General features: G+C 40.2%; 1 protein-coding gene across 2 annotated transcripts in view; it reads left to right on the top strand.

Annotated features, from left to right (window-relative positions):
- Positions 1 to 240: 240 nt before the first annotated feature.
- Positions 241 to 12,455, top strand: part of CDCA2 (cell division cycle associated 2) — a 55,961-nt gene continuing 43,746 nt past the window's right edge. Inside the window, exons 1-6 of one of the 2 annotated variants that reach the window (XM_006153253.3) lie at positions 241 to 730; positions 1,187 to 1,250; positions 1,340 to 1,513; positions 2,773 to 2,927; positions 8,700 to 8,850; positions 11,222 to 11,427. In XM_006153253.3, the coding sequence (XP_006153315.1) occupies positions 1,187 to 1,250; positions 1,340 to 1,513; positions 2,773 to 2,927; positions 8,700 to 8,850; positions 11,222 to 11,427 (750 nt within the window). In that variant the 5' untranslated portion in view covers positions 241 to 730. Of the gene's footprint in view, positions 731 to 773; positions 947 to 1,186; positions 1,251 to 1,339; positions 1,514 to 2,772; positions 2,928 to 8,699; positions 8,851 to 11,221; positions 11,428 to 12,455 lie in introns of those variants that run through there. The other variant, XM_027773736.1, reaches the window with a different exon arrangement.

The raw sequence follows: 12,455 nt of genomic DNA, 5'->3' as shown, positions 1-12,455 counted from the left end.
GGCGGGGTTTAGAGGAAGAAGGTGGAGCGCTAGACGTGACCCTCACACCAGTCAGCACCGCCCTCTGCTTTAGCCCCGCCCACTTATCCAACCATCGGAAGAAACGGCTGCCGTGGGGACTGGCTGATTGGGTAAGAGCCCCCGTCGTTTTGTCAGGATTGGTCCAATGAGTCTTTTCGAAGTTTGCATGATCCAATCAGTAGGCAGGAGGCGGTCCAAACACTAACCGAAAGGTTGCTCCGCGTCATTCCGTGGTAAAATAGTCCCCGTGGTCACAAGTTAGGCGCATCATGTCCATTGAGTCTCCTGCAGCTACAGGTGGCTTCTCATGGAGTTCAGGAAGGTGCTCCTCTGCCTCAGACTGCGGGGCAGAGGTGTGAGAGAGGTCGGGGTGCGCACCGACACGTGCGAGGACAGCGGCGTAGAGATTCCAAGAGTACCCGCGGTCGCGGAGAAGGCGGAGCCGGCGATTTGAATCGGGAGGCGGGCGGAGGCGGTGGAGCCGGCGGGGTGGGCTGAACGCGGGCTGAGGTCAGGTTCTAGGCCGCTTGGACACCGGGCTGGGGAGCTGGGGAGCAGAACCTCCCTGACTGACAGCAGATACTTCATCAAGCCTAAGCTTCTGAACCCAAGATCCGGGTTTCAGAAGGCTCGACAACCGCGACTGCAGTCTGCTGCGGAGCTTTCCGGATAAACCGAGGCGTCGGAGCACTTGAGTTGCGCGTGAGAGGTAGGCTAGTGTCCTGGTTCGGATTTCAACGGTAGCACAACAGTGCTGCTCACCGGACTGCTTCTCCGAAGCTCGTTCGACTGATCCCGCTCACAAGCAGATAGTGGTGCTCTTCAGGCCTCTCCGGGGGTGCTCCTTAAAATGCAGATTTCTGGGCCTATCCAGACCTGCTGAAACAGAATTTCTGGAAATGTACAAAGCTGCACCCTTGACGGGGTACTTGATGATTCGGTTATCCGCTAAAATTGAAAAGCCCTGGCTTGTTTATGGGATCTGTTTTGTTTCGTCCTAAACAACAGTTTCTTTCATTTATTTCGCTTTAATTTGTTCTCCAAATGTACTTTCATGGCATGTATTTTTATGGCGGTATTGATTTAGAATTCAGTCTTAAATGAGGCTCTTGGTCTAATCACATTAATTTTGTTTATGCGATCTTTTTTTCCCCCTGTATCTTAGATGGATACCAATTTAAAAGCTCAGGAGGACTCTGAAACTAAGGAGTCTACTATTAATAATGCTGGTATGTAGTGATCTTCCTCCTTGTGAAATTTTAAGTTAAGGTATTTGTCTTGATGATGATGTTTAGCTCTTTAAACATGTCGGTTTCAGAAAATGTCTCCTTCATTTTGGGAACTGGAAAGCTGGTGACTCCTCAGAAGCCTGCAGCAGAATTAACTCCTAATCTTTGCACACAAGATCCGTTTAAATCACCTTTGAACTTTTCCACAGTAACGGTAGAGCAACTGGGAATTACGCCTGAAAGTTTTGTTAAGAACACTTCAGGTCAGTGAAGTTGTCATTTCTATAGTAGATGCTTTTCATAACATAACTTTAATGTACTTGAATTTTATTCATTTACCCTTTCATACTGCTTGATTGACACCTGTAAACTTGCTTGTTTAGGGATACTTCTGTGCGCAGGTCATATACAGTTCATTTAGTGGAGCAGAGGTGACAGTGTCTCATGGCCCTAGGGTAATAATGTACGTAATAGTTTTGCTCCAGCCCTACTGGAAAAGAATGTATGTATGGGATTCGTTTTTGACCTGACACTTGGGATATGAACAGGTGTTTGATACGGATAATAATACATTCTATGTTTATGAATGGCCAAAATAAGAGAAAGTTGAAGAACAATGAAGAAAAATACAACATCAAAAGATTGGGGTGTGCCTCTTTTTGTAATTATCAAAGAGAAAATTGACTGAGGGCCTTCACATAGTAGAAATGAGATTCACTCGTGAAGTCTGACTTAGATGAAGAAGAAAGAAATAGGGGAATGGAATGGATTAGAGAACAGCATTTGGAAATGGAGGATCATGGGCGACTGAGTCAAAGGGCACCAGACCAGGTCATGCATAAATGAGATAAGGCCAGAGTAGGACAGCATTCTGTGTTCCCTTCTTAAGAGCACCACTGAGAACTTTAAAAATCTGAATTCATCTTGTGTGCTTAGGCATGTGGCTAAAAATTCAGGGTTTTATGCTACAGGACAGTGGATATCAAAGAGAAACCAAATCTGACGAATTAACAACATGAGATTACATGGACCTGGGGAAGATCTTTGCTTTCAGTCCTTGAGGATAAGACTAATTCAGAAAAAGAAGTTCTTAGTCAAAGGCAAGCTATTATCTACCTCTATGTGCAGGAAACATGGAACCAAAATGAAAATTATATTTACGAAGTTACTCAACTCTTTAATAATTCCTTCTATGTGTGAGGCTCTGTTCTAGTAGCTAAATCAGAATAAAACACAGATTTGTATCCACCTGATACACGCAGTCTTCAAAAAGTTCACGGGAAATGCATATTATGAAAAGCGTATGCATAGTTTTCAAAAACTGCACCAAAATAAACTCTAACTTTAATTCCATTTTTCCACCAACTCTTTGAAATCCCCCTCGCATAAACGTTGCCAATAATTCTTTGATTTCTATAACATATTTAATTATGCTTCTCTGGGGCTGAGGTATCATAGGTGTTAGGCATGTTGCTGATGATTGTCTTGTTCTCTTCCAATTCATAAGAGAGTTTCATTACAGGCAAATCATCATCGTACCTTAAAAAATCTAGGCGACGTTCCACAGTTGGTGTTCGGGGCTCTCCTGAAACAAACCATCTGATTCGCTTCATTGCTCAGCAGCGCAGTTTAAAGAATTCTGAGAGATCTCGTTTAACACAGGACTCCCCTTATCAGGTATGATTTTTCTTCTAAGTTCTATCATGAATTCCCATAGGAAATGTGTAGCTTCATTATGAAGCTTTTGTGCAATGTTTCTGCCTCCTAGTGCATCTTCACCTGTTTGGCATCTTGAGAGAAAATATTTTTTGTGTGTCCTACGTAAAGTAGGTAGTCATTGTAAATGGTGATGTCGAGCATGGGCATATAAAGAGTTATAAAAACATATGTAGAAATAGCTTTCTATAGGAGCTTTCTGCTTTAGTTTGCAGATTTTTTTCCAGTTAATATCTATTTTTCTCTAATGAGATGAGGCACTGTTTTCCAGCTTTTTAATATCATAGCTTATCACTAAGTTTCTGATTTTTTTCATGACTGCTCTGTGGTGTGAAGAGTCTGGGATCTCCCAGAACACAGTGTACTTGGGACACCCTTGAGAAAAGGAGCAAATTATTTGTCTGCTGATAAGGATGTATTTAGCTATTTTCTTCAAATTTTTAACCAAAAGTAATACATGCCCTTAAATAATAGCACAGTGCTCATTATGGGAGATGTAAGCCCCAGCTTACCCTTCTTGAAGAACAACCTCAGTAAACCATATTGTGGACAGATAGGCTGTCATTGACTCTTAGCATTGACCTTCCTATTTTAAAATAATTTACTTGCATTGCCATTTCATTTTCCAGTTTTAGGCACTATCTATGCATGAGACAGTGGTTCTGAAAGTTGGTCAGGCAGCAAAAAGGACCCGTGATCGTCCCGTAGTCCCTTTCAGGAGGTCAAAACTACTTTTGTAATTTGCTTAGACATTTGCTTTTTACTGTGTTGGTGTTTGCTCTCAGGGCACTAAACCAGTGACAAGGGATATTGCTGGTGTCTAAGCATAAGTCATGCCAGTGACATCAAGCTGTCATTGTATTCCTTGCTGCTAGGCATTCTCAGGAAATACTAAGAATGCCAGTCTTTCTAAATGTCCTTGATGAAGCAGTTAAAATGATAAATTTTATTAAGTGTCAACCCTTAGAGAATTATGTATGATTAAATAGGGAGTATATACCAAACACTTCAGAAGCATATGTAGAAGTATGATAGATGTTTCTAGGAAAATCATGGGTATGCCTTTTTTTTTTCTTTTCTTTTTAATTTTGAGCTGTTTGCTGAACTGCGCACTATTTTTTTGTGTGTGTGTGTGAAACATTACTTTTATTTGAAAATATATTTGATCAACAAGTCATGATTAGCGAGACTTGGGAAGAGAGCCACATCTCTTAAAAACAAACTCAATCTGCTACAAAAACTGAAATATTCTTTACCAGTGAGAAAATTTGCATTTTCCAAAAAAACTTTAGAATTCGGGAAAATGTATTACCATCGTGAGCTTGATACCTTCCCAATAGTTAGACTTTTCTCATTGATCAGTGGGGTTATTAATCAATGTGAAGCTTTGATACTACCTAGTAAAATACCTCAACATATGGAAGATGTACATAACTCAGTCAGCCAATATTTTTTCAATGACTAGAGCATTCTGTTACAAAATCATGCATGAGTAAAAGATTCTTTCAATTGCAAGATAGTCTGAGATGTTTGTTTGTTTTGTTTGTTTTTTGCTATCGTGAGCTTGCACTCACCTGAGTGAGAGACAGAGAGAAGGAGGGAAAGTGGGAAAACAACTCCCAGAGAGGATGACCATGCTGGAGTCCCTTCTCCATTCTCTTCTTAGGATTGTGGGTGTGCATGCACACACATCTAGCATGTTTTTCAAGCCACCAGGTCCAGGACTGGAACTGTGCATCAACCATGTGGCATCCAGCAGCCTTACCCTTTATACCATCTGCTGGTTTGAAAGAAATCTTTTTTTTTTTTTCCTGAGCAGTAAGTCTCAACAGTGGGCTTCAAATAGTGAGTGAACTGGGGCAGCCTGTGGTTTGGTAGTTGAGGCAACTGGATCCCACATGGCCGACTTTGCAGTTTAAGTCCCAGACCTGGAGGCTTGAGAAACACCCTGGGCACATGTTCATGTCTGCTCAAAATCCTAAAAGGAGATAAAGATGTAGGAGAAGGGATTGTGGTGTGGCTATGCCCCATAGGGGAAGCTTTCTTTCATTCTTTCTCTGTCTTCATCGAACACACATGCCCTCTAGCAAAATTTTAAAAAAGAAAAAATAAATAGACCATGTTATAAACAGATATGCCATCATCCAGGCTCTATTGTTCCATTTATAGAGCACAGGCAAAGTAGATGTAGAATAATTCCTCAGGACTTTCAGAGGATTTTCAGAATAATAGATGACCATTGTCTTCAACTTATGGTCTCTAGCTTGGTAGTCCCTAATGGGTCAGGATACGTTTTGAAATTTGAAGGCAGGCACGTTGACTTTTCTCTAGCTGCGAAAGTCCTAGGTGGAATCTTCTTCCACCAGAAAACTGTTCATCCACATTGAAAATGTGTTGTTTAGTGTAACCACCTTCTTCAATGATCTCAGCTAGATCTTCTGGATAACCTGCTGCAACTTCTATTAATGTATCAGCGCTAGCTGCTTCACTTTGCACTTTTATGTTTTGGGGATGGAGTCTTTTCCTTAAACCAGCCTCTGCTAGCTTTTCCACCTCTTACAGCTTTTTCCACCTCTCTCGGCCTTCATGAAATTGAAGAGAATTAAGTCCTTGCTCTGGATCAGGCCTTGGTGTAAGGGAATGTTATAGCTGATTTAATTTCTATTCACTGGAACTTTTTCCATATCAGCAATAAAAAGTTTTCACATATCATTGATGCATTCAAGGGAATAACACTCTTAATCTCCTTCAAGAACTTTCCCTTTGCATTCACATTTTGGCTAACCAGCGTAAGTGGCCTAGCTTTTAGCTTGTCTCAGCTTTGGACATGCCTCTCGATGAGTTTAATCATGTCTAGCTTATGATTTAAAGTGAGAGATCTGAGGCCAGCAGGTGACATGGTGGTAAAGGTGCTGGACTTTCACATGGCTGACCATGGTTAAGTCCCAGACATGATAGCTTGCATTCTCACTTTCCCGCTCTGGTCATATTAAAATAATACTACTACTAAAATAAAGTTAGGTAAATAATTCTTAAAAACAATAAAATAAAGTGAGAGACTTATGCTGCTTTCAGTTGAACACATAGAGGCCATTTTGGGATTATTAACTGCCCTAATTTCAAATTTGTGTCTTTGGGACTAGAACCAGAGGAGGAGCAGTCTGGAAAAACTGCTAGTCAATGGAGCAGTCAAAATACTCACATTTATTAAGTTTGCCATTTGGGGGCCAGTTGGTGCAGTGGTGGTGCAGCTGGATCCACAGGGATATGAAGTCTGGGTCCATATCCCAGGATCTTCAGCACACTAGGAATGCACACTGCCCATGGTCCAAGCTGGGTAAGGCAGGATGGGTTTGGCATGGGAACCCTATTGGGGTGCCGGTCTTTTTCTCTTTTTCTATCTCTGTTTCTCTTTCTCATGGAAGGAATAAAAGAAAAAACAGCTTGCTATGTTACTTGGGGATGATTTATAGCACCCCAAAATAATTAACAGTGACAAAATCAAAGATTGCTGATGACAGATTACCATAACATATAACAATAATAAAGTTTGACAGAAGGCTGTCCTCATGATCTAAGGGAGCCAGATTTCTTTTCTTTGTAAATGAGTATGACTTTTTTTTCCTCCAGTGGAAAGCAGAAATAAATCATTTTGATTAGGGAAACTTACAATTTGTTTTGAGCACTATTTTAAAGTGCTCCATGTTCCTTAGATACTAAATCTATCTTATACCAAATTCAAATATGAGTGCAAAAAGCATATTTAAGGTATTAGGTTGTCAGATGCATTTTTAACCCAGTAAATTGTATGACTTTAAGATAATCTTTGTTTGTTACTCATATGAATGGATTGACCACAAACGTTTTATGCATATTAAATGTTTATGTCATATGTATTTATCTTGAAACTGAAATGTTGTGTTATGTAATAGAAGTTGGCTTTATGAACATATTTAAGTGTAGGAGTAGAATCAAATGTGTGAACAGGTCACCATTTTAAATGCTTTTTCTCCCTGTGATATTTTATAGGGAGGACATTTTTTACTTTATTTTAGCCTCCTGGTGTAATTTTTAAAATTGCCACAAACTCCCTGTATTGGTGGAAATATGTTAATATCCCAAATAATAAAGGGGAAAGTAAAAACTTAAATAAAAAACTTAATCAGTAATTTATTTTGTATATAAACAGAGCAGTTAAATTTTCTACTATTTGCCTTATCTGGTATGTCTATTGCTGCTAGTATAAATTACATCTTATCAGCCTTTGACTGGAACTCCATTGGCAGGATTTTGAGAGGATACCTGTGCTGGTTTTATCTAACTTTTTATTTCAAGCGAATGGCTGGCTTTCAGCCCTAAGGAAGTTAGTGTCCTCCAGGTCTCATACAATCAGGAAAATTTAGCTGGGGAGAGTGGATGTCTGAGCTAGCGTGGAACCTTCTGTATCTTGTTCTGGCCTCCTGGGATGGAAGGCACGTGAGAGCTGGCCATGAGGAGAGACCTGCTCGGATTGAAGGAAGTTGGCTGAGACTTCAATGTTTCGGAGGCATCAAAGATGACTTCCGAGGGATGCTTTCAGCACAGCTGTTGGTAAAATCTCTAGATAGGCAGATCCCTCTCTTTTTTTCTGCCCAGCTGCAGGAGTCAGTGCTTTCTTGGTGCCCACTATACAAAGGGTCTTCAAAATGTTCATGAAAAGTCTGTATCATGAAAAATGCATGAATTTAGACTTTTTTCCACCAGAATAAACTTGTACTTTACTTCCATTATTTTTTTCATGACATTTTTGAGTTCTCCGTATATGTTTTTAGGCTAGGCTCAGAAATGCTTTTGTCCTTTTCCCTTTCAAATTTTATCTGCTGAGGCTGTCTCATGTAATAGATTATGAGTTATGAAAGAAAAATCCTTAACCCCCTCAGAATTCTCTCCCTTTCCCCCTCTCTCTCTCCCTCTCTCTCTCTCTTTCTCTTTCTCTCTTTTTCTTTTTTTTAAGGTTTTTGCCATAGGGCACATGTACTCACCAGAGAGAGACAGACAGCGAGAGGGAAAGTGAGAAATCATCCCCTAACAGAGATGACGACACTGCAGTCCATTCTCCTCTATTCTCCCCTTGGGTCTTGAACACACATACACATCTGCCCAGACTTCTCTTAGCATGATCTGTAGGCTCAACAGTATCAGTATTATCCGGCATATCACTAGTGACACATCTCTATATCTATATATCCTAATCAGTTATTATTATTTGCTCAGGTTTTGCTAAAAACTGGGGGAGCAGGCCAGCCATGATGTAGTGTTTAGGAGAGACAAGTCAAACATGACAGGTGACCAGTCCCAGCAGCCTACAAAACATGTCAGGCTTGGGCGCATGCTTGTCCCAAATCCTAATCAGATGGAGAACCATATCGCATTGGGGAGTCCTTTCTCTCTTTCTCTCTCCCCGCCCTCTCTGGCAAGTACACATACCCTCTGGCAAATATATCCATATTTTAAAATATATGTGTATAAATAAAGAAACTTGGAGAGGAGCAACTAAGATCATTACAGCACACTAAATATTCAAACTGAAACTATAATTCCATGAAGAAGGGATTCTGCTACACTAATTCATTTCCTTTGATTGACAAAAAGCCTTTGTGTATTTAGTTTTGGATTCAGTGATTATAGGTCTGGACTATGGGAACTGTATTTAATTTGATTTATAATACCCTTTGTGTTTTTGTGTTTTAACAGGGAAGCCCTGTACTGTATCGAAATGTTAATTCATTAAAAGAGCGAATATCTGCCTTCCAGTCGGCTTTTCTGTCTATAAAGGAAAACGAGAAAATAGCTGATTATCCAGAATTTTCAGAGGCAAAGGGAACATTGAAGACAACAGACTTGAGTGAGTAGAAAGAATTGTTTTTGGCTCCGCTGCAGAGGTACATAGGTAACTGCATCACCTGGGAGGCTGGAATCCACATGGGAGACCTGGGCCCAGTTCCTGGGCCAGCCTGAACCCACCAGGCATGGTTGCATGCCCTTTAATCCTAGTTAATTGGGAGATTGGCTCAGGAAAGTCACCACACAAAGAGACCTAGTCAGAAAAATGTCTCTACTTACCTCCCCCTACCCCCTGCTTTCTTCCTCTCTTCTCTCTCATAAGGGAAAAAAAAAAAAGACTCCTTTCTTTTTTTTATTCCTGAGCCTACATTTCCAATTTCCACAGGATCACAATTTAAGATTTAAGTTTTATAATGTCAGAGCTAATTACAGCTGTGGAATATGTCATGGGGCTGATTTGAATGTGTAAACCTTGATTTTTATAGAATTATTATTAATTTTGGCAAAGATTTATGTTAATACTAGACACCAAATCCTGGCTTTAAGAACAGGTATGTCCAACCTGATTTGTTTCTTCACAGTTTGCCACATTCTTTACCATAACTCTTGTCATTTATTTGATTATTCAGTCACTTTTGATTTTTTTCACTTACAAAAGATGTCAAGCACCAGAATTTGACAAAACGGTGGCCCTGCTATACTCATCATAATCTCTCCTCTAGTAATTTACACTCTGCAGTTTCAAATGATGTTGTTTTCATTTCTGAAACCGTCTTCAGGTTTATTTCTTCTTTTCCTTGTGGGTCATGTGATGTTAACCTAACGCAAGTTGGATTCTTCAGCCTCTGCAGTACACGACCCATTTAGATATACTCATTTGTGTTTGTGATATGTTATCTTACATAGTGTTTCAATTTTTACTTTTTTTTAAAAAATTATTCTGGTTTATTGCAGGCACGTACATGTGCACATGAGAGTGAGAGAGAGAAACGCCCTGTGGAGGGTCTGGTCCTGCTGCATGTCCTCCCTCTAGTTTTCTAGCCTGTCAGATCTCTGGCACTCACGTGTATGTCTGATGAGTTTCCCTCTCTTTGGGCAGGGGGTTCAAAGTGTGGTCATTATGTGGGATCCTACTTCTCCTAAGCACTGTGCTACTGCTGTACCACAGAGTCAGACCTTGAACTGCATTTTAAAATTTATTTTATTGGGACCAGCAGGTGGTGTGGTGCCTAAGGCAGCTAAGGTGCTGGATACTCCCATATGACCAACTGCAGTTCAAGTCCCGGACCTGGTGGCTTTCTCTCTCTCTACCCGCACCCACCCCCACCCCTCACTGTGTGTGTTTCTCTGATCAAATTAAAAATCAATGAACGAGGGAACCAGCAGTTAGCGTAATGGCTATGTCGCTGGACTCCCACGTAGTGGACCGCGGTTTGCGTCCTAGACCCGGTGGCTTAAAACTCACGCCGGGTGCGTGTGCATGCGTGCCCAAGATCCCGAGAGGAGAATGGAGGAGAAGGGATTGCAGTGTGACCATCCCCCCTGGGGGATGATTTCTCGGTTTCTGTCTCTATGTCTCTCTCTGTCTGTCTGGCGAGCGCACGCGCACTACAGTGAAAATCTCTCAAAAAAAAAAAATCAATGAACGAATAAATAAATTAAAATAAATAATTATTTTAAAAAATTATTTTATTAAAATCATTATTATAATTCGGCAGGCAATTAATTCTTTATTTGTAGCCAGAAAGAACTGAGCTACGTTGTTCTTTTTTTTTTTTTCCCTAAAATACATGTACAAACATATCCGTATTAGGATGTACTCACATTCTTTAATATATTATAAATGAATGTTTCCTTGGCAGATTTGGAAGATACTAATGAGATATGCAAATGTATATCAATACATCTTTGTACATTTTGATGCCTGAAAAAACTTCATTGTAATATCTAAATTTATTTGTAATAGTCTTGTTCACTTTTTTTTTTTTAATTTTTTTTAGTTCTTGCCATAGGGTGTGTGCACTCACTGGAGAGAAGGAGGGAGAGTGAGAAATCACCCCCCCTGGGGGTGCTGGCCACACCACAGCCTCTTCTCCTCCATTCTCCTCCTTGGCCCTTTCACACCTATGCACACATGCCCAGCATGATTTTCAAGCCACCAGGTCTGAGACTCAAACCGTGGTCAGCCATGTGGGAGTTCAGCGCTTTAACCACCATGCCACCTGCTGGTCCCTGTCCTGTTCACTTGTGCCATTTATTTAGATTTCCTTATTTTGAATCAAAGAGTATATACTGTATTTTTCTTTTGGTTGATAATTCATTTAGACTCAAGCACTAAGCAGTACTAAAATTACTACTATATACAAGAGTTTTAAATGATAACTTTAAACATTTATGCCTATGTAATGTTTTATTTTGTTTTTCATTTATAGCCAAAAAGGAAGGTCTTGGTCAATGTCAGCAGTCTGTGTTTGCTACAAAATCATCCTCCAAACGTCGGAGGATATCCTTGCAGAGCAACTCTGATGAAATACTGACTGGTGCTGGAGGAAAAGTGACTCATTCCCAGATACTCAGTATTGACACAGACAGACTTTATCAGATTGGGGATGTTGAACATTCTGCAGCTCTTTCTGAGGTGATTCATTTACTTTACACATTGGAAAACGAAGCTTTGGTTTTCTGCATAGGCCATGTTAAGACTGCCAAGACTGTCAATTTTAATACCTTTTTCTGACAAAATGTAGTTGGAGTTTTAAATTGTGTGCATCCGTGCCCATGTGTATTTCCTCCACGTTCATTTTATTATTTACTTACTGCTCATTAGAAACTTTTCTGATTAGATACGTTGCTTTTGACTACTAACCTAATGAAATGGTAGGTCATAGGAAAAGTCGTAACACATCTTTTGAGTAGAAAAATGTAAAAACAAATACGTCATGACTGTTCCGATGACCCAGTACTTTGGGAGATGGTTAAGCCCTGTGGTCTTCTGCAGATGAGATACTGTTCTAGAGGGCGATGCTTCATCGATTCAGCCAGTCTTACTGTTGAGCACCTTTTTATCTACTGGGGAAGGCAGACATAGAAACAGATCATTTAAACCTCTCTGAGAAGGTCAAAACTCTGTTGAGTCATCGGAAAAGTCATGACGCATTTTTGCATGGAAAAACAAAAATACGTCATGGCTTTTCCAACTACCCAATATTTGTGATGTGTTCTCAGGTCTAGGTTTTGTATACCTTGTTAAATTCTGGTGAGGAAGCAGGGTACTACTTAGGAATCCTCCTTTGCTCACTTCTTTTAAGACACTTCAGGAATTTTTGTAGCTTATGTCTGCCTAAAGCCTGTCAGCATTATCAAAAGTTAGTACCAACATGAATTTTATTAAATTAGGAGAAAAATAATACTACTGAAGATTATTGACACTCATACAAATGTAAATGGGGAACTGGTCTCTCCTGACTCACTTCTCATGTCATACTGATAGCTCTGGTTTAATACAGTAGGTTCCTATTTCCTTGGTGAGAGGAGGCACCTAAAGACATTGTGGTTAGAGCTTTTCTGTGCACCTTCGTTGTCACGTAGGTCTGGTACCTGTCATATTCATCGTATTTGGACTGGGTTACAAGTATTTCATAGTTCTTAGAAAGTTTTCAGGGTTCA

This window comes from Tupaia chinensis, unplaced genomic scaffold, assembly GCF_000334495.1.
Source record: "Tupaia chinensis unplaced genomic scaffold, TupChi_1.0 Scaffold000366_1, whole genome shotgun sequence".
NCBI classification, from domain to species: domain Eukaryota; kingdom Metazoa; phylum Chordata; class Mammalia; order Scandentia; family Tupaiidae; genus Tupaia; species Tupaia belangeri.
Note: the sequence above shows the minus strand (reverse complement) of the source record. Positions and strands in the feature narration are given on the sequence as shown.